General features: G+C 42.7%; 1 protein-coding gene across 2 annotated transcripts; it reads right to left on the bottom strand.

Annotated features, from left to right (window-relative positions):
- Positions 1 to 1,311: 1,311 nt before the first annotated feature.
- Positions 1,312 to 14,678, bottom strand: SKP1 (S-phase kinase associated protein 1). 2 transcript variants are annotated; one of them, XM_090065334.1, is made up of 6 exons: positions 14,526 to 14,678; positions 10,498 to 10,594; positions 5,046 to 5,119; positions 3,661 to 3,804; positions 2,765 to 2,905; positions 1,312 to 1,732 (listed from the first exon to the last, which is right to left on the bottom strand). In XM_090065334.1, the coding sequence occupies exons 2-6, from the start codon at positions 10,592 to 10,594 to the stop codon at positions 1,697 to 1,699; spliced, it is 492 nt and encodes a 163-aa protein (XP_089921460.1). In that variant the 5' UTR covers positions 14,526 to 14,678; the 3' UTR covers positions 1,312 to 1,696. The 2 variants fall into 2 exon arrangements, with proteins under 2 accessions (XP_089921460.1, XP_089921461.1); XM_090065335.1 differs by having other exon boundaries at positions 14,533 to 14,557.
- Between the last annotated feature and the right edge of the window lie 8,084 nt (positions 14,679 to 22,762).

Here is a 22,762-nt window from a genome sequence, read left to right as displayed (position 1 = left end):
GATTAGGATACTCTGCCACTCCTCTTACCAATGCCAAGGGGTTTTTTGAACAGAACAAGAAGTAGTATCCAGTTAAAGGCTGGTCTGGGGTAAAATCTACCCCAGAGGAACAAATTGGAAAAAAAAAAAAAAAAAAAAAAAAAAGTGCGCTTGACTGGTAGAGTCACAACTCCATTTTTTTGTTGTCAACCGCCCTCTAAGGCTTACCCATTTGCCTGGATTATTATTAGGTTGTGTAGGCTGTAACTGGAGAAACTGTAATGCAAACCAGTTAACACCTTTGAACTTTGAGGGTTAGAACTGATGTAAATGAAGAAGATCTGCATAGCAACAAGAGTGTACAAGAAATTTTCTACCATTTGGCAAGACATGTTAGTTACAACCAGAGTGTCCTTACAGCCATCAAGCAGTTTCTAATACAGAAATTTTTTAAGAACAAACCCTTTATTAACATTCAGAAGTGCAACACTATTTAAAAGGGGAGATAAGTATGTTTATTAAAGTTCATTCTATTCTAAGGTTTATACAGAAGATGGAATGCAATACAAGCCAAGAACACATCTTAAATGTTTAACACTACCATCCCCCAACTCCCTATAAGGGAAGTATAAAAAAAAAAACAAACAAACAAACAAAGGAAAAAAAAATAAATCAGAAAACCAGTTAATATTTAAACTAGTTGCAAGTGGCTTTGTCCAAAGTCATCAAGCTAGCTACTGCACTAGCTTGCGTTTTGTATGCAATTACGACAAGTCTCTAAAAGCTGGAGCCTTGTGTACTCCCAAGGATAAAGATTTGTTGTGGACACAAAACTAGGTTTCAAGAGCTAGACCCTGGCATGCTTAGGATTACCTAAAGCCAGCCACTAATGCACATGCTGATCAATTACATTTACTTTGGTAGTCAGTCATGTTTTTTGGTCAAACTGGGATTTGGCTTTTACACTATTAAAAGCTTTTTAAAAAGCTTTGCAGTACAGCTTACATCTATCAGCTACACACAGGTCTCCAAGACACGGCTGAAGTGTTCCAATTGTCACTGGCTTGTCCAGTTCCAGTCACATTTGCCAAACCCACATTTGTATCATCATCTTCAGTGGGCAAAGATAACTTGGCTGGAAAGTCCTCACTTACAAAAAGATTTTATAACGCAAAACGAGAGCCATGTAAAGTAAAGTAAAGTATCACCACTCTTCATACTTAACTGTTTCAGAAGAAACGCAGCACCTTTTCACCCAGACTGCTTCCTCAAGAAATCCTTTAATTCTTTAAAGCCATTAATACCCCAGGAATTAAAAATGAAAAAGTTAGCTATTTCAGAAATTTTTGCTGTGGTTTTATTTACAATGGTGGAGCTGAAGAATGTCAGATGTCAAATAAGCAATAATATAACACTGTAGCTGGGCACAAACAATTAATGGTAAATGAAAGGGGATAGCCCGGAATGCTACTTTCCATACAGAACCCACACTTAGTTCAGTTTTATTCATAGTAACATAAAAGACATCCGATTACACTGGTAAAAACTCAGGGTTTAAACTGGTACTCAAAACCACTACACATGCAAAGGAACAATATCCTGCTAACGTGACTTCGTTTACTGCTGCATTTGTCTTAATATTAACAATTATGAACAGAGCAGTGCAACTAGTATTTGGAACAATCCTTACAGTGTTAAGAGTGCCGGGCACAAAACTTCACTTCTCTTCACACCACTGGTTCTCTTTGCGTACCTGAAAGAAAACGAAGGTTTAAGAGGACACATTGCAACAAGCTTTATCTACTTGTGCTAACAATATTCCCCAAAAGATCCCAATTACTCCGCTTTAGCAAGAAAGCATGATCCAGAAAGACTCCATTTTTACTTACATTAGAAGCTTGCTAATTTTTAAAGCAGACCTTTACATTCACCAATGCAGATCAAGTTTATTACACACACACACACACACACACCTATCCAATCATTCACTACATAGTTTAGGTCAAACTGTGCATCTCTGCACAGGATTTAGGAAGAGGTGAAGTATGTAGAAACTGTCTTTGCATTCAGTTGTTTAACAATTCCTAAGGTATATTGTTATTCTGTATTTTTATGGTCATTTAATAGTCTTATTTTGAAGTGGGCCATCTTTTATTTTTACTTTTGTTTCTGGAAGATATATCTTACTAGGAAATTCTGAGCATCTGAGGCTTAGCAGCAGCTTCCAACAATATGCTCCGCTTTAAAATAAGCGGCTTAAGACCATGATATTAGTCAGAACATTATGTCAAGGCAGACCAGGACAGGCTGGCCTATTGTTTTGGCTTAGTTGTAGTGAGTTGTGTCACCATATCCTTTAGAAGTGCTGTGGTTAACTGCAAACAGTCAACATGCTGCACTACATCAACTTGTGGAAGTTTGTTGGAGCACTTATCCCAACAAGACTGTATTACATATTAAAATAAACTGAGACCAAGAATGTGACCTAGGAAGGGTCAGATTTCTTGTGGAAGTGGTTAGCATTAATTCCTTGGAGGCAAGTGGGACCTCTTCTATCCTAGGATTAGGATACTCTGCCACTCCTCTTACCAATGCCAAGGGGTTTTTTTGAACAGAACAAGAAGTAGTATCCAGTTAAAGGCTGGTTTGGGATAAAATCTACCCCAGAGGAACAACAAGTCCTTTTATCCAACAACCTAGCTACATTAATATAAAAGACACAGGGAAGAGTTGTTTCAGCGTATAAAACAGGCCAAAGTTTGATTTAGCTGGAACTATGGAATACCTGTGCCTCTTCCTCCTCAGTGAAGTCATTCTTGATATTGAATGTCTTACGAATTTCTTCTGGAGTTTTCCCTTTAATCATGTTTGCAACAGTCTTGCATGTGACATCAAGCAAGCCTTTGATGTCCAAATAGTTTGCAGCCTGCAAGAAAAGTAGAGAGTTAAAGTCTTCACATCATTATTCTGCCTTCATGGATGTATATGCCTGCCAAGATTTGTTTGCACTTCACAGTCCCACTGTAATATTTCAAACCAATTCTAGCCCATCTTCATTTTGAGAATGCTTCTTTCTTTTGGATTCAGTTACAAAGTCTAAAAAGTGTTCCAATATGCTCATAACTGCAAAGTTAAACTGATTTACAATTAAGAGTTTGCTTAGAGAATGAAGCGAAGAAACATTGTTCTTGAAAGTCCACAGACATCCATGGTCTTAATACAGCCAACACATTTGTTCATGCAATAAAGTAAGTTTTCTGCACACAGTTCACACTTTGTATGGGTCAGTGGAAGTGGGGAACTAGCCTGTGAAGTTCTGCAATGCCATTCGCATTTTAAAATTTAGAAGTGTGTTCAGGTTGCTAAACAGAATAAAACATGCAATACTATTTCAAAAGTTTACCTAGTAAAACTTCCACTTTAGTGGAAGAGAAGCCCAATTTCTCAACTGGGGGGGGGGGGGGCGGGGAAATCAAAGCTCAACTCCAATCTGTGCCGATATCCTCAAATGTGTAGCATTAATCCTTCAATGTTCCACATACTGATCAAAGCATCTCTACACATGTCTACTTGAACTGGGAAAGCTGAACTAAATTTCTACTGCTTCTACACCAGTTCAGAAGTCTAAAGAGAATACAGTTGTGCTGAAAATAAGAGGGCATCCACCACCAGCCGGCTTACCAGGATAAGTTCAAAGAGTGTTCCTTGGTCTACCTTCAGGAATTCTTGGTCCCACACAGGGATATCATCTGTTCTTTTCTCTTTGTTCTCATCATCCTCAGGAGGAGGAGGATCATCCTTGTGGTGGGTGCACCACTGGATCACCTGATTAAAATGTCAAGAGATTAAGGTTAATGTTAAGCTCTCTCAAGCAAATCTTCCTTTAGCCCCAGTTTGAATTTCAGACTACATTAACAGAGCCAAAGGCAAAGAAAAAAAAAAAGATGCACAAAATGGTGGACCAGCAGTCTACCTCAGTGCTACTGTCTCATGGTAAGAGAAGAGTCTCAACATAAAACATAACACTCAGGAGTTTCACAGCTGTTTAAAATTCTTACATAGTAAGTTGGTAATAAATTCTTTGGTTCTGCAAGTTTCCTACAACACCAGAGCCACAGGAGCACATTTTTAAACAATACCCCCAGAAAAATGTTAGGAAAACAGCAGACTCATACATGCTGTGTACAATGATATTACAGCCCGAGATTCTGCATGCCCCTGCAAAAATAGTTTCATCCACTTGTGAAACAAGGAATATGGGCAATTCTTATTAGCAGACAGCACTTTCAGTGGATAGTACTACTCTAGATAGTCAAACTAGTTACCAATTTCATGGCAGAAAGAACATGGGTGATCAGCTAATAGAAGCTTTGATATTTCTCAAGGGATGTTGAACTTTTAGTCTGTTTGGGTTTGCAAAATGTTGCCTGTGCACGACAAAAAGGAGCAAATACAGTTTGCTGTGAAGTTTGCCTAATTTGGTGCCAGAGTCAGACTGATTCCAGGAGTGTTTTGAGTACTGATCCCTACCCATGGTGGTAAGATGGGCCTTAGCCAGTTCAGAGGCTGCCAAAATAATGTAAACTGGTTCTCTAGGCAAAGCTTATCCACAGTCTCTTCTTGTTGGAACAGGAAGAGAAGAACCACTTTCAGCCAATTAAATGTACCAGCTTTCATTTGGATTTGCTGTGCCAAACTGCACGCTTGGGACACCACACGGTGACCATAATTAACAAAGATTCCTAGGACACCAACAGTGTGCATGTGGGAGGGGAGGGGAGCAGTCACAAGCATGGCTCCTACACAGTATACTGGGCACACATGACTGCCACTGCTGCTAGCATCACAATCCTTCATTCAGTGCTTGAAACGTATGCTTCTGGGCAGGCAAATCAGTCTGATGTCTAGAACTACAGGTTTGCAGAGCCTGCTCTAACCACACACAGTTTGCATACTCCAAGACACATCCTACAAAGGATTATGGATGTGTGAAACACTTCCAATAATGTGCACTTAACTCTGGCATTTTTTTTTTTGCAAGGTTACTACTGCCACCACCATCTTACCTTTTTTAATATAGCTGCATTAACGTTTGGAAGAGGAACTGGGTCATCATCTCCTTCATCATCCATTCCCAAATCTAAGAATGGAAAGAAGACTGAGCAGTTGGCAGTATTCCACAGTAACTTTTTCCTGAAATTCAGCTACCTGCATCACCCCATCACTACAGACAGATTTAATTTACTCTAACACAAAGTGTTGTTAAGCCATTTGTTTGCATCCAGCTTACCTGCTACAAAGATATGAATTTTAAAGAATATATTTTTGCAATACTAGTGCTGCATTCCTTTAAAGCTACACTGACCGCAGGAGGTTCATCATATCAAGCAGCTAATAAAGTTTCATCTGTTCAAATAAAGTGATGATGCATTTCCTTCTTCAAATATTTATTAGCTCATCAGTTACTTATTAGAATCAAATTTCACTATTTCAGTATTTTAAACAGCGGAACTATTTTATTCCCAACTATGCTAGGAATTTGAGAGGAAGACACTCATTTATATTTTAGCTCCTATGGAAGTTCAGGCCCCAAACTCACCATAAAATGTTTCAATACAGATTTCTCTTCAGTTTTACTATTATATGAAAACAAAGCTACTGTGTTAAGTATAGACAACGTTTTGTCCTCTCTGCAGGAGCAGTTATAGAGATGCTGGGTATTTGGCTTAAAGAAACATTCTGTATCCAGCCACAACAGCCATATAAGTTCGTACTGTGGGACAGTGACTAATTCTTCAAATCAAGTTAATACAAGCTTATGAAATGCAATACCAATAACCATTAGTCTTGTGTGTACATGCAAAAGACCTGGATACGTTTCCGTTTTATTGAGGGGTCAAATTCAAGCTAAAAGATGCCAATATCATGATACAGAAGAGGTACTGAAAGCACAATACAATTCAAATTAGATATTAATCCAGAGGATTAGTACCATATTAAAAGTAGTTGTCCCACTGATTAGACTACTATGGCATTTTTAAATTTGCAGTAACACTGCATAACTGCTATGTTATCTCAGTATACCCTTCATAACGTTATTTGATTGATGCATAAATTTTATTATTTGATGTTTTAAAAAGGACTACACCACATCCAAATTCACTGTCTTAAATATAGCTTGTTAGAACCAACTGCGGTACTGTGACCTCAGAGTAAGATTATGTATAATGGACAAGATCCCAGCAACCTGCTTGCTTTCTTTAGCACCCTATCATTACCACTACTAAGGAGATGAAAAAAAGAAAAGTGCTATTGTCAAGAACTAGCCTTCACTTAACTAGCCTCCAGAGACTAAAAACTACATTAAAACAGGTACTGAGCATTTCACCAATTCATAGGAGGTTCGAATATACTTTTAATGTAGTACAATGCAAGAAAAGAGTTGCTAGTTGCTGTCAAGAGTTGACTGAGGAGGTGATGAGGAATTCAAAAGCCTCAATTAGATGTAGAGAGTTACCAAATAGCAAGGACCACATCTTCATTTTTCACACCAGAGATCTCCAATGCCTCCTGGATAATCTTAAGACACTTTGCACTGACAAACCATACATCAGCCCCTCACTCACCTTTTAAAATTTTGCAGTCTCTTCCTAGTCCTTATGGGAACCATTTGTACATTGAAAATAAATGAACTCTGGAGTACCAGGTATCTGGGGACAGGGAATTCAGTGGCTGCATGCATTACATCTCACACAGGTTTAGGCACTTTCAGTTTTCAAGTAAGCCTAGATACTACTGCACACCTTAAACAGGGGCAAGATTTTTCTGTAAGGATATGCCAAAAATTTTAGTCTATTAACTGTCCATAGAAGTACATATTTACACTTTGTGATTATATTCCCCATCAGTTATGCATACCATATCATAACAAGCACCTTTTGTATTACAGAGTGCAAGAGCACAAAAGCAGCATGCAATTAAGAATCTAGAACAGAGGTTGGTAACCTACACCCCACAGTCTGGATCTAGCCTGTAAAGATATTTAATCCAGCCTGTCAAGCAGGTTTGAGAGAATGCACCATCTAGTGGCTGTCTCTGCCAACTGCCACCTCTGGGCAAGCACCAAGCTGTGTTAGTTTCTGCCAAACCTGGATCTAGAGTATGCCAACTTTTGTTGAACAGAACTTTTTGCCTTTATTTATGCAGTCAGTTTAATGCTTAGTGTGAGAGATGTGGCTTTTGGAGACTGTTATATTTTTCCAGCCAGAGAAGGGGGGAAGGAGAGGCAACAGCACCAACACTTCCCCAGAACACGCTGAAAATAAACAGAACTAGAATCTATACTGGAAGGATCAAGCATAGCTTATTTTATACACAGACCATCTGTTGGTTTTCTGGAAGTTCTTTTATTTGCAGTTTGTACAAGAGAGTAAAATGTTTAATTCTGAACTCTTGAAGTGGTTTGTTTAGTTGCTTACAAAGCATGACACTCTCTGCTTCAGTTCTCATTTTTTCAGTTTGTCATAACATCTCACCTCATGTTACAGAATCTAAAAGGGGATCTGTACTGGAACAGGCCATCTGGTCTGTCCAATTTTTGATCTTTGCAGCATCAGCTACTGCTCAGTTTTACTATATTAAACAAACTGAGTCAAGCTGAAGGCAGATAAAAAAAAAGGCTTGCATTCTCAGTAAGCTCCCCATCAGGATAGCATTAAATTACACAACACTACAAAGTTCAATGACAAGACCTTCTTCCCAAGAGCTCTTTCCCCAATAGTGAAAGTAACTTAGGACTTAACTAATGGCATCAATATGGTCACCCTTTGTTTTCCATTCACATTTTTTGTGGTAAAGGCAGTTTTCTTTCATTCCCCTACCAACTGGCAACAACAGCCAAGGCACCTAGCACCTTGGATATGTACTGTTTTCTGAATGCCTCCCAATCGCACAAAACAGACTTTAGACCCCAAGTACTATATTACAAAGATCTCCCTCTCTATTAAAACCAACATTCCTCTTGTTTTCAGCTCCTCCAGATCAATAGCACAAATAATCTAACCCTACTTACTCTGTAAGAGCTGCATTAACTGCAGTGAGTCTATGCCTAAAGAGTTACTAGAAAACTGGCTTCTTTCCCTTAGCTCAAGGGCATCAAAACAGCTATCACTGCCTGTTCTTCATTCTCCTAGGCATATGAATAAAAGGTCTGTCCCCCTTCTCCCCAACACAGTCAATTTTTAAACTGTCTTTCTGAAGGCATATCCAAAAGTTGTGCAGACAACCAGAACAGCATCTTAAGAGACCTTACTGGTCACCCTGAAGATAAGCATTATAGTTATCATTCCTTATAGACAGACCCTGATCAACATGACAACCTTGAGTCAAGTTCGCCCATCAGAGGCACTTCTTATTAAATCAAGTAGAACTGACAAGCTGATTTTGATCAGTTACCAAACATTACAATGGCCTACTAAATTTCAAGTTTTGATGCCAAACGGGCATCTATAATAAATGTTATTCTAGGAAGCCCCTTTGCACTAGCCAGGTCTTTAGAACACTTGCATAGATCACTTGTATTCTATCATCAAATACCAGCAGTGGCGATTCTACAGAAAAAGAGGTTAGTGCACTGAAACCCAGGCTACTCCAAATCAAAAAAAACCCACCCCTTTAATTCTGTTTCAACACAAGTCCTACTTTCGTTTCTTGACTTTCAACACCATGATACCTTGGTAGCCATCACTTAAATTCATAAAAAAAAAATATATATATGTATATATAGTTCATCATAGGGATTGGGACTGTAAATAAGATGCAGCTATTGAACACACAATTAGTGTTACTTACCAGCTACATAAGGAAGTTTAGACCCAAATTACATGTACTCAGGGGTTGGTACACTAGTTACACAAACCTCACATCACCTGAAATGACTTCACAACAGTAACCTACTTGGGACATCAGTTACAACACAAGAAGCCACACAGCTCCTTTTAGCTAAAGACGGACATTCAAAAAGCCTGAGCCTGAACTGATTCAATCTTTGAAGGTCAGTCTAACCTGGCTAGGCTAAATCAGTTTTGTAACTGGACAGACATCCCAGAAATGTAGGTACATCCCTGCAGTGTCTCAGATTAGAAGCCAGGGGGGCACTAGAGTAGCCCTCCCTTGGCTTCCACAGCATGAAGCCAAGTGAGGCATAGCCAGGCCCTGGCAGCTGCGATTAGCCCAGCAGGGAATTGATAAAAAAAGTGCTTATCTCCCAATTAAGAAAACAGAGGGACATTACCAACTACTTGTTGATTCAGTAGGGACTGTAGCCAGCATGTGGTCTACTAGCCAATACACCAGAGGCGGACAATTATTTTGAGCAGGGGACCGCTTACTGAGTTTTAGCAAGGTATCAAGGGCCATATGACAGGCAGCCAGGGGCACATAAATATTACAGTATAAGCTGCGCTATCCGGCATCTTACAAGCCAGCATGCTCTACTAAACGGCATGCCGGCTTGTAAAATAAAGTGAAACCGGAAGTGCCCACCATGGCAATTCCAGTTTCTCTGAGCCCCCACAGCCAAGGGCAAAGCAGCCTACGCTGGTGAGCCCCCACAGCCTGGGGGCAAAACAGGCACGCCTCCCTGTCCCAGGGGGCCCACAGGAGGGGCAGTGATGCGCCAGGAGGGATGGCAATGTCACAGGAGGGGCAGAGGGACACCCCGGACACAGCGGGAGAAGCAATTAGCTGGCATATTTTGTTATCCAGCATCCCCTATTCCTGGGGGATGCCAGTAACAGAGCTTTTACTGTACTTTTCTAAATTTTTTAGGGGCCCTGCAGGCTGGATACAATGACCTGGTGGGCCACATCCAGCCTGCAGGCTGCATTTTGCCCACTCCTGCAATACACAGACACCTCAGCAAGGCAGAGGAGAGAGGGGAATTCTTGCTTAGCAGGGAGTGGGAGGGGCAGCTGAAAGGAGCCCAGTCTTTGGAACTCCAGCCAAGGACCAGAGGGGAGGGGCCAGCCATGCTGTGGAACAGAGAGCCCCACCAGGAAGCAAAGAGCATGTCAGGATGCTGTGGGTGGGTGTCTGGTTTATCTTAAACCAGCAAAGGGTCTAGGACAGACATTGCATAAACCGGTTTGAGCCAAATCAGTTAAACCTGGTTGAATGTAGTATCGGACTTCTCAAACTGGTTTATGTGCACTGAACATCCGTTCTGTTACAGGTTTAAACCAGTTTCTGATCACTTAAAAACCAGTTTCTGTGTATGTCTGTCCCTAGCCTTACAGAGACTGGACTATGTTCTTAAGCCATCACTACCAAAAGTGTATCGAAGCCAACAATTTGATAGGAAGGAGAGCATGCACTAGAAGTGCATTACGTGGAACAATAAATGCTTCAGCATGTAAAATCATTTATTCCCTCTTCCAGATTAGATTAAGATTCCCAATTTTAGAAGGAATTCCTCACTTCTTGAGGAAAGATACTAGCTCAAGGTCTTCACATTCTTACCTTCCAACATAGTCTTGATAGTTACAGATTGCTTTGCAATTTCAACATCAACTTCAAAAATCTCTCCATCTGAACTCTGAAGTTTAATTGAAGGCATCTACAACAAGAGCAAGAATTATTTAAGTAATCATTTGCAGACAACTTAGTTTTATACAAACTGTTCCAAAGTTATGCATAATAAAAAAGGATTGGCATGCTGCCTCTTACTCAAGACAAATGTTGCCAAGATACCTCGGTACACTAACACAACTACTTTACCATTGGGATCAACAAATCTAATTTGCTTTTCCTAGAGCAAAGCAACTAACAATATACAATAAGAAAAAGGCTACTCTTGCATTTCCCTAAGCAGGTAGGAAATACCTAATTTTTTTTTAGCTACAAAACACTTTCTTCTAAAAATAAGAGCTTACAACATTACTGTGATCCATGTTAGTGGTACAGTATCCCTCACTGGCCACATCCATAGGAGTGTGGACATCTTGTGACACTGGTGTTCCCTAGGGACAACACACAGTAGCACATGCCCTCTGGCATGCCACAAGATACCCCAGGTTTGGTAGGGGATGCTGATGCCAACACTGGGATGGCGCCAGCAGCCTTACCTGGGGCCCTGGTGGCTCCAGCAGCAGATATCCTACCACTTAGGAGTCTGATCAGCAGCCCAAGCATGACTCCAGCCAGCCAGTCTCCAGTTTTGGGCAGTATGCCCAAAACCAGATCTCCCAGGGTCAAAAATCCCCTCACACTACTACCTTGCCATGCAGAAAACACCTGAATGTATGATGGGTGGAGCCGCAGACATGTCTGCTGCACCACATACTGTACAGCCACACTCATTTGGATGTGGCCACTAGTTCCAAATTAGGGTTTAAGTGATGCAGCAAACCTTCCAGATACTTCCAACATTAACAACATGATTAAAAGCAGCCTTAAAATTAAGGCACCTCCTCCATGCAAGTCATGGGCTCTTCATATTAAATTAGATCTAGAAGCACTCTTGAAGTCCTGGTTTCTTGGCCAAGCTCCCTTTGAAGTGAAGCATGTCTGGCATTGTATTTTTGTGAAAGCTTGGCCATGGTATACCCAAGAGAACTTTCAGCTAGAGGTGCACTGATCCATTGGCCCGATATCAGATAAGCACTAATATAAAGACGGCTGGCTGCATCAGAAATTGGCCTGATGTGGCCAATAAATGGCCCGTGCATGCGCAGTCACAACACAGCATGTAGGCAGCGAGGAGCATAGCCCAGCAGCTTGAAGAGCAGTGTCCAGCTGGTAAGTCTGTTGGGGTAGAAGGGAAAGGAAGGAGGGGGGGCACAGATCAAGGGGCCCCTGCAGTGAGGCAGGGAGTGGGGCTGGGGCAAGCGCTGCCCAGCCACAGCTTGTCCAGGGGGTGTGGCTCCCACCTCTGTGCACCACTCACTCGGGAGGTATGGGGGGGTGCCCCCGGATCGGGGCAAGCAGCAGTGGCAGCACTGGGAGCGGGGGCCGTGGGGGGGCCTGCAGCCACCCCAAAATTCACATAGTGTGTGTGTCCGCCCCCCCCCCCACAGACCCACTCTCAGAACCACCCACCCCACACAGATCCAGGGGCACACACCTGCCCCCCCACCCTGCATGCCCAGCCGGAAAAGCAGCAGGAGCCGCCAGGTGAGCACCAGACGGACCCCTGCACTCCCCAGACAAACCACAGCTCTGTCCCACCCCAGCTAGGCAGCCCTTGCCCTTGCCCCAGCCCCACTCCCTCCCTTACTATGGGGTGCCTGGATCTGCCCCCCCCCCCTTCCCTTCCACCATAAGACTTACCAGCTGGATGCAGATGTATCAAATCAGATCAGCATCAGTTAATATGCCTCCTCAAAAATTCGCTATCTGTATCAGCCCCAAAAACCTCTATAGCACCACAGCTATTTCAACCCCGTGTTTCCCACCTACCAGCACCCCTACTTTCAGCACCTGACAACACAATTGCTTCTTAACGCATTTACCTGTAAGAAGAGGCTCCTGTAAAAGGAGGCTATTATAACAAGATTTAGAAGACAGTACATTCTCAAATCCATGCTGCAACCAGTAATGTTTAAACGAACTTACTGGTTAGCTCCTATACAAGTTACAAGCATAATGCAGATGTTACTGGATAAGGCTTTGAGTACCATGCATGTGATTAGATTAGCGTAAGGGTCCCTTCTAGCCTATGAAGTCTAGAATTGCTTCAAAACACGTTCTTGAAATCAAACTGCTTAATTTGGCAAGAATCAGTTAGTTACAACTAAGATGTTTGTTGTAAGGTTGTGTACATCTCCAGTTCGCCATTTCTTTAGCCCTTCGCATTAGGGTGCACACAATGGGATTAGTCTAAAATAACTGGGTTTTATACAAGTTAGATTTGTTTTAATAATGCATTCATCCAATACATTTCCTTGCAAAAAAAAAAAAAAAAAAAAAAAGTAAAATAAGTCAGTATGAAGCCATTTTTGGCCTTGATAGGTTTTGTTTTGCAGAAGACTGTCATAATAGGTTAGAGATCCTTGAGCAAGCAACTGAAAAGCAACCCTTAAGCTACACATCCTAAAATAGTCTGCAAACCCATTTAAGAATTGTTTGGGAAAAGGCTTTCAAGCTAAACAGAGAGATCACTCATATATATTACTCAACTGATGCCTGCTTGAAATACATGCACAAAATAAAACAAACAACAAAAATAAAAATACATAAACTCAAGGAGCCTAAAACTTCATAGATTCAAAGTTACTGCAGTCAGAGCAGCAGACCAGCTATACAATTTTCAACTCGCTTCCATCTGCTTGACAGGGAGCGCTTGCTGTAGCTCATCACAGTACTGCAACAAACGCAGGCCAATGGAGCCCAGCCAATGCAGGTTGCTCAGCAGCAGACGGTAGCCATAGATCTTTATGTTTGAAAGGAAGAAAGTAACCTCTTCAAGTTTACTTGGCAAACTTGCTTCATGTTTACAAAACACTCTACCTCCAAATGCAAGTATTACCACACTTTAGAGGGATAAACTTAGAAGAGTCAAACTCATTAAAGTTGGGCCCAAGATTGTAGTGACACATTGCTGTGTCATCCTGAGTAAAAAAAAAAAAAAAAAAGCAAATACTGAATTTAAAAATTTTAACTTCTTACCACCAAGAGGTCCAATCCAGCAGTGAGAAGCTGAGTTTGCTCAAGTACAAATCTGCTGCCTCAACTGCTAGCTAAAATAAAGCTTCAAACAGCCGAGACAACTTGCAATTGGGGTTCATCTCCAAATTTTATGAGAGTTTTTTCATTGGTCTGTTTTTGGACTATTGCTAGGTTTAGGCTCGGTTTGTATTGGGCAGGCAGTCACTTAAGTTCCAGGAGATCAGGGAAATTTAAACCAGTTGTTTTGCCTCAATTATCTAATAGATAATGCCTCAAAGATAGACAGATAGATACCTGACTTAAAAACACTGCAGCCCTTCCCCTTCCCCAAAGCACCACCTCTATTTCAACCTGCGTTTCCCACCCCAAGCCCTGCATTTGCTTGGGAAAGACAGCAAGATGCTTGTAACCGAGAGCGGGTTTCACCCCAAATATACCAGTCCCCGTTGTGAGCCAGAGCGCTAATGAGGTTTTCCCTGTCCGGGATTGACGCTCCTGTCCACGGACCGGCGCGCGCGGACCCACGAAAGACTCCCCTCCCCCAGGCGCTCTCGCCCACGGCTCGCCCGGGTGCGACGGGCCACGCGGGACACCAGGAGCGGAGGGGGACGGGGGCTGTCCCTGCGGCCTCTCGACCGGGCTCCACGGTCCCCCCATCAATGACCCGGGGGCTGAGCCTACCCACCCCTTCAGACCAGGGCTGGGCTTCCGCGGCCGCCCGGCAGGCCCGGGGCCGGGCGAAGGGAGCAGCCCGCGGACTGGGGTGACTAAGCAGAGCCGCGGGCGAGGACCAGGCCCAACCCCCCTGGGTTCGCTCCGCAGCGGTGGGGGAGGTGAGCCAGGCCTCCCCCACTCCCTCCGCGGGCCGGTCCGGGGCTCACCGTGCACCTGCAACCGGGCGGCGATGACTCCTCAGGCCTGACTGCGGCGGCGGCGGCTTTTATGGGGGCGGGGCGGGAAGAAAGGACCCCAACGAGCGCTGCCTCACAGAGCGCCGGGGCTGCCCGCGCAGGTCGCCTGAGCGCTCAAGGCAGGGAAGTGCGAGAAGCAGCGCTTCTGAAAGGAAATGGGGGTGGAAGGTGGGGGGGAGGGTTTTCGAAAGGTAAACATTGGGGGCGGGGGAGTGCAGGAGCTGCGGGGTCCTTCAGGCAGAGGCTGTCCCCGGCGGAGACGCCGCTTGGGAACAGCGGGCGCTGCCTCAGGAGCGGTGGCGGGCGGCCTCTCGCGGGTGGGTTTTCATCCCACAAGCACGACCCTTTGCCTCCACCCTTGGAAGCAGCGCATGCAAAGCATGAGAGCCCAGCTTCCACAAGGTCCAGGGCAGTATAAAAAGATGCTATTTGCTGTCATGATCCCATTGCACCCCTGACTCCTGCAGGGGAAAGCGGAGTGCAAACTTGATCTGCCCTGCCTTCAACTCGGGTGTTTCCTCCGAAGGAGCGAAACGTCCCTGTAGTACTTTGGCAGGAAGGCGGCTCAAAATGAAGACGGCTGTTGAGGGGGCTGGTGGGGGGAATGACTGTTGAAGGGCAAGGATCACTTGGCCAAGCAACGGTTAAATTTAAAGCTGCACCGACAGCTAGAATCGCGTGTGTTAATGCCATAAATTACGTTAGAAAGGGAGATGCCACCTCTCTACTGCAGTGCGTGATTTCTGAGGAAACATTGGCCCAGTGCCCTCCCTCGCAAATAAAATTTCCAAGTGCTGTTTGGCACCGGTCTGTATTTCAGTGGTTGACAGAGAAACCCTGAATTATTTTCAAGGCCCAGGTAGGTGCCCCGCTTGTAAGCCAAAGCGCTAAAATGCAAGATGCAGGAAAAATTATGGTGAAGGAAAGTTAAAAGGCAATATATACATTCAATATAATTTCAGTTTCTTTAACTAGCATTTCAGACAAACGCAGTGAAATCTTTGGCAACTACCCAGTAGACCAGCAAATGTGGTCTCTAATGTCAAATACATGGTCTCAAATGCCAAGGATAATTTAAAGCTGCTGCTTCATACAGCTGGCAGTTGTAAAGTGGATATGCATAAGCAGTACTGGTTGGAGGACATTTTCAACTGATGCAGGTCTGTGTGGCACAGAGCTACATGGTGGGTCTGTTAGTCAGACCACAATACATTTAAGCCGTGAGCCTGCAAGGAACTCTATGCAGGTGGATGCAACCTGCCCACCCTTGCATGAAGCTTTGCTAATGTTAACAGATGAGGGATGGCAAAAATGGAGCTCTTAAATAGGATCAAGCCCTTAGAGCTAAAACCTCGGGGTATTTAAGTGTCAGGGCACATCCAGACAAGCACAGACACCCAGACGAGCATGGACCTGTCTGTGGAGCCACACACTGCACATGCAGGCATTCCTTGAGCTACTACTTTGTAGCACAGGGTTTTTTTGACCCTGGTAGATCCTGGGGTGAAAAAAACCCACACTAAAAAAAAGTGGGATGGTGCATGTGGTGGCAGTGTGCACCATCCAAAACTTGAGCTTGGCTGGCCGGACCCATGCTCCAGCTGCTGACCAAGCTCCCTGCCACAGAAGTGCCATGGCTGCAGCTCCCCAGGGCCCCAGGGTAATCTGCCACGTGCCAGAGTACACATAGCACAGGTATTCCCCGGGGACAAGTAGCAGTGGCACGAGGTGTCCCCAGGGAAGCACACATTTCTGCTCGTCTGGATGAGCCCATAATGCCTAACGCTTTGGGAAGTGAAATAAAAAAGAAAGGAGCACCTAAGCCACTGACCTGATCGGCATTAGAGAGTTTCTTCTTCTTGAGACCTTGCTGTCCTAGAATGAGGTTCCTACAGAGGCAAAGTCAGGCCACTTGGAATTCACCCCTGCTTTTTCAGAAGTATCCCCTACCATTGTGTTTGGCCTTGGGGATATAGAGACAGCAGAAAAAGCTGAGAGCAAAGTGGACAATACAGATAATATGGCGGTCTGGTAGCTGGGATCATCAAAAAGTAAAAAGCATGGTAAAACAGATGGCAAAGACCTAAAATTATACACATGATATAAAAAAAGACATCTCAGTTTAAGTCTTCCTGTTCTGGCACACTGTAATATTCTGGTACTCCCTCTGACATTCAAGCGGGTGTGGGAAAGATGGTTGGTTGGAACTCAGTAACTGAGAAATTCTGGGATATTATAGATACCAAAAAAGTTCTCATCCTTCGCTAAGGCAGCTGAGAAAAGGATAAAAATTATCAGAGATAATAGGCACAAACTTGAGCAATTATGTTTAGAGAGGTCTTAAGCACTACCACAAACAAATCTAAAAAAATCTTCAAAATTAAAAAAGAAAAAAAGAAAATCAGGGCTTTCTGCTACTGATAGACTATTGACCAAACTAGAAGCAAAAAAGAAGAAAGAATGAAAAGAAAAGGATGAAACTTTCTTCTGAAGTTATTTGGAATCCATCCATATAAGCACCTGAAAGGACTACTTATGGTTATAAATCATCAAATAGGCTGTGGGATCCTTGAATCCTATACAGAATTATAAGCTTTAAAGTCTCATATGCAATACATAGCATGGAACTCAGTTTGCCCTTCTTGATTGCGTGAAAGTCAGAGGCAACTGCTAGGACTGAGCCCACAGTTCAAGAGGCCAGATTTCTAGACATCATGTTCAGCCTTCAATACCATTTGTGGAAAGTCAGGAAAAGAAGATGTTAATTCAGAAGCACCTATTTAGGATTAACAGATTACTTTAGTAAATCCTGCCTTTCCCACATGTAACAGAAGTTTTAAAAACCCAATTTTTTTAGGGATATGAACAGGTAGGAAAGCAGGTATGTGTACATTCATTTTCATGGCCACTGAATCAGTCAAATGCACTTCGACTTACTCTTCTGAGCCATTTAGCAAAAGGTTATTGCTGCACTCACAGGTAGACTTCTACTATTTATTCTGATTTCAAGTAACCCCTCAACCCCATAGTACAGCTACCATATACCCTCATTGCGTTTCTTGTTATGTATTTTTTATGCAAAGAGACTGTTGATAGTTCAGGAGAAAAGAAAAAATGTGCTGTCACACTAACAGCACTGCCAGTTTCCATTACTTAAAAAAAATTGTCTTGCAGTTGTTCATGACTCAAATAGAAAGCATCCTATTCCTTGTGCCATGACAATGTGAGTCAGCTGCCAGTAGTTAAATACTTATTTTTTACCCTAGCAGAAGATATTCCAGATCAATAGATCCCCCTATGCAGCCACAACTCCACAAAATTCTAATGAAGCCATACAAAGCACAAACTATAAATTCAGAGAATGGTAAGATCAGGGTAAGAGACAACAGTGTAAAGGCTGAAGCCACTACTGGAAACCAGGAACTTTGTACTTGTAACCTCTGCTCTGGCACAGACTTCATGCAGAGCCTTGGGCAAGTCAATTGCCCATTCAATCTTGTTTTCCCTGTTTGCAGAATGGAGAATACAATCCTTACCTACCTCCTAGGATGCTGCAAGGATTAGAAGTGCTAGAGAAATGCCTTGGAGAGGTCACATATTTTACTTTTAAAAAGAACATCCAAAATAAAGCTGTAACTCAAAATGTATTTGTAATGCAGACTGACAACCCATCCTTTTGTAGATATTTAAGACATCCTAATTATCTTGGTACTTCAGCAATTTTATCCTAAAGTCAGGGTGCGTACATTCACCAGTTACTAAATTATTGCATGGTCTGCCAAGTTGAGTAAACAATGCAATAATAATACTAAAATAACTTGCTTCCCACAGAAAAATCTGGAGATAAGTCCAGATATTGTAGGTATGAAGACTACATGAGTACCTAGAGAAGTACTATCAGATGGAATAAAACAAACAAACACCACAGACAGACAAAACTGTAGACATGGGAGTTAAAAATTACCTCTGAGATATGTAAACCTCAGGTGTCTAAGAGAGAGAGCTGCTTTAAATGGTACATAAGCTCTGTAAGGTTCAAAAGAGGCTGCTTCTGAAGTTTAGGCGAAATGGGGCAGAGAAGAATTAAAGCTCCCATTGAAGGAGAGGGGGCAAATTAATCTTAAAACCCTTAAAGTGCGTAGGCCACCTTTACCTACCAGATACAATTGTGGATGTAAAACCATGCATGTCACCTATAAATGGTAAAGTTGGAAAAGCAACAGCTACAGATGCAAAACTGCTGATGAAAATATGCTCTTAGTTCATCCACCTGCCAGGCTCAACTCTGAAATGCACAGACCTAACCAAACAAAGGGGAAGCATCAGGCACAAGTGTGTGTGCTGCAGTTCCTCCACTTGCAAACAATTTCGGCTTTGGAGAATTAATGGAATTTCTCACCTTTCACAGACTTTTTGCTGTAGCCATTATAGGAGATAGGACACTGGGACAAACAGGATAGTAGTCCATTCTGATACAAAATTGTAACAAGAACAAATGTCAAGTCTCTCTCCTGTTATCAAGTGAGGCCAATTCTTACATTCTCACTGGAAGGGGTAGTTTAGTGGTTAAGACACCAATATAAAAGCTGGAGCAAGGGTCTGTCCCTTGCCATGCAACCATCACTAGCTATAAGTGTTTTCCTGCAATATAACATATTTTGCCTCTTTGATGCATTAGAAGGTAGTCTATATACCAAATTATTCTGAAACAGCCACTGAAAATAAAAACTCTTAATTAAACCCCTGTATTCACAGTGACTTCTGCAGGAATAACTCTTTGGCCTATAAGGGTAACAGGGCTGTTGTACAATGGTGGAGGTACTTTAATTAAAACTTTGTGGGATATCTCTAATGTTAATAGACTAGACTGCCATAGGGACCAACCTTTTTGGCAGGTGTGCCACAAATTAGCCCTGCTCCCTCCCCAAGCATACTACTATCCTCTTTCCCTGCCTGGTCAATGAAACAGGTTTCTAATATCCATGAAATGTAAAGGAAGAGACTTGCATAGATGTTATTTAATGGAGTCTCACCATGCAATACCTGCTGCACTCCCCCACAGCAAAGGTATACCTTGCTCTTTAGAAAATGTTTATATGAACTGAATATAGGCAGCTGATGTTTTTAGTTAACCACTACACTTCTTATAGTAGCCCTGGTGGAGTTCTAGGCTAAAAACAAAATTGCTTTTTGTATTAAATTGTAGACAAATATGCTACTATATGAAATTCAACCAAGCCAAGGGTCAATTGGCTCTCTAAATGAATCTGCCAGTCTTTGGCAGGAGTGATGAACTATGAACATGCTTGGTGACCTTTTGTGATATGCAACCTTAGCCAGGTGTCAATATAGATATTAAACATCAAGACATTATTCCCTTAGGCAAGCCATCCTCCAAAGAGGCATGTATGCAAGACACAAGGATATTTGTGGATGATATATTTTATTGGACCAACTGTATAGTTGGAAGGGACATAGACAAGCTTTTGGGTTTCACGTTTATGGGAGTCAAAGGAGATTGCCGAGAAAAGGTTGACCGTCCAAAATTTAACTAACAGATAAATTTGTTGAGGGGACCCAAGACCTAAAATAAGTAGCACCATCTTTTCTGAGTTAGGGAAGTGGGGGGTCTAGATTCCCAGACCGCAGAACTGAGGCACCTCTTTTACTTTATGAACTGAAGAAGAGAAAAAGTCTTCAAATACATCAAGCTGTCATCAGAAGGAACCCTGGAGAGGGAGAGATGGAGATGCAGAGCAAACTGCTTTTGAAAGAGAACAAAATTGCCTTTCAGAGGGTACCTGGAGTCAAATAATTTCAGTCAAATATTTTCTGTACACACTTAAAAAGTATTAGTAGTACACTGTTTTAGGGAATGAAATTCCACTAAAACAAAAGACAGAATTTCCAGGTATGGCTATATGTCAGAATTTAAAAGCTGGAGTTCTAGTCTCAGCCATGAGCATGCAACAGAAGAGTCTTTAAGCCAACCAGGTCAGAAATTTAAACAGTAAAAAGCTGCAAGGATCTATAAAATGCTAATCCTAGCTATGGTCTATGTAAGGATCCTGCTAGCTTGTCACAAACTGACGAACAGCTGAGCTACATCCACTTTGTCCTTTTTGCCCTTGCTCTAGGGAACAGATAGTAAAAAGGTTCAGCCCAAAAGTACAAACCCTTCAGCCAGTAGCATTCGTTACCTATATTTTGGTATGTGTGTGGACAAGCTTCCTGTTGTCAAGTTAGTGCCAAAGTTACAAAATGAACAAATACAGAAGCAGAAAAGTGGGATGAAGGAGAATAGGTCGTTACCTGATCTTATGCTGACAACTTCAATAAAGAATGGGGTTTGGCAAGTTTCACCATTAAATAATTTACATTTTTTTAAACTGCCTGAAGAACAAAGGAGATTGGGACCCAGGCCAAAAGCATTCAGCACAATTGATTAGATTACTAATTTAAGTAGTACATTCTCATTTGCAAGTTTCAGCAGATTTTATTTTGAAGTGCATAATTAAACAGCACTTTTATATACCTTAGGTCAGTAAATCGTCTGCAGGAAAGGATAACACCCACTGAATACACTGGAAGTGCAGATAGTATCCTCTTTATAAATTCACTGTATAAAGCATCTGGTGTGAACATAGGGGTATCAATACTTGATATGAAATTGTAGTGACCAGAAGTAGATATACTCTGAATGGATACTGGTTTTACTATCATTAGGTAGGGGTGAGGGAAAAAGTTTTTAGCAATTTGAAACCAAGGTTAAAAATTGACATCTTTATAGCATTATGAATAAGATATAACAGCAATGCTCCTGCACCTTTGGTCTCAATTAGACTGTAATCCAATCAGGTATGTATTGTTAGGTACATACATTGTAGGTAATGGCTTATGCAATGTTTAGATACTGTTAGTGGTTGATAATCTCGATTATTGCGCATGTATAACGAGGGCCCTACCTAATTCATGGCAAGACAAAGGGTTTTTTGTGGTTCACTTGTGGCACGCAGAGCCGATTTTACAGGCATTTCACAGCAGCCCCACCCCTTGGTGCTGATCGGAGGAGACCCAGGGGAAAAAAAGGGACAAGGGGGGCAGCTGCCATCTTGATAGCTGGTTGCGCTTCATACCATCCTGCCCCCAGCGTGATTGGCAGAGGCCCTGGCAAAGTGAGGAGGGACAAGGTGGCAGCTGCCATCCCGTCTGCTGCCCCATCAGCTGGTGTCTTCTCCTTGCAACAGCAAGGAGCACTGGTTTCCACTGGGGAATCAGGTTATTTTTGCTAAGCTTTTTTGTTGTTGATTTCGCAGACAATCCTGGTTTTTGTGGTTTCCACAAAAACCATGAAATTGCAAATTAAGTACAGCGTGGTCTTTGGTACAACCGTAATGACTGCATCTGACTGGAGGGCTTTGTGGCAACAAGGTGGGGCTACTTGTGGCAGGTACCTCCTATGAAATACCACAATGGTGCAACCTCCGGAATAAGGACAGTATAAGGGCCTCAAAACCCTAGACCCACATCTTTTTGGTTACTCCTTGGTTGGAGAAAAGCTAAGGATCATCACACTAACACAAATGGGGTCAGGCAGTCAGCAGCAGCTCTAATCTGTTGCTCTCTGGTAGAAGCTACGATGGGGAGGGCAGTTATTTCAGGCAGAGGGCCGCTTACTGAGTTTTGGCAAGCCATCAAGGGCCACATGACAGGCAGCCAGGGACAGATCAATATTAATTTTCTAAATTTTTTTAGGGGCGCTGCGGGCCAGATAGACTGGCCTGGTGGGCCCACGAGCCTCATTTTGCCCACGCCTGAGCTACAACCATTGAGACACTGAATGACTGGACTTGGTCTGGCCTTTGGATTCTGTCTCAATGGTCTGAAGGGGAATGCTAATGTAAGGCAGTCTCCACTCCTGCCTAGGCATACATGCGGAAGGTCTTGGTGTGATGGTCCCACAGACCTCACACATACACCATGATCCAGAGTATCGACAGCTGCAAGGAACAATGTGCAATCATTTTCTCCAGGTCTAACCCAGTCCTGGCTGTTTACCATGTAGGTACAATCAGCAATAGTTACAATTAAAAGATGAGATACCTGCCAAGGACTGGCTTCTCAAGGAATGATACTTTTAAACTTTACTGCACATGAGAGAACTTGAAACAAAAAACTTAATTTAAAATCAGAAGTCTCCATTTTTT

The sequence above is a fragment of the Crocodylus siamensis genome, chromosome 10 (assembly GCF_052110815.1).
Source record: "Crocodylus siamensis isolate JL-2025a chromosome 10, ASM5211081v1, whole genome shotgun sequence".
Lineage (NCBI taxonomy): Eukaryota > Metazoa > Chordata > Crocodylia > Crocodylidae > Crocodylus > Crocodylus siamensis.
This window is presented reverse-complemented; position numbering and strand designations above follow the sequence as displayed.

Coding starts and splice junctions, on each gene's coding strand:
- SKP1 (XM_090065334.1), bottom strand. CDS start 10,594: ATGCCTTCAATTAAACTTCAGAGTTCAGATGGAGAGATTTTTGAAGTT. Junction 5,120..10,497: donor TATCAAGACTATGTTGGAAG/GTAAGAATGTGA, acceptor TTCCATTCTTAG/ATTTGGGAATGGATGATGAA. Junction 1,733..2,764: donor CTGAGGAGGAAGAGGCACAG/GTATTCCATAGT, acceptor GTTTTCTTTCAG/GTACGCAAAGAGAACCAGTG.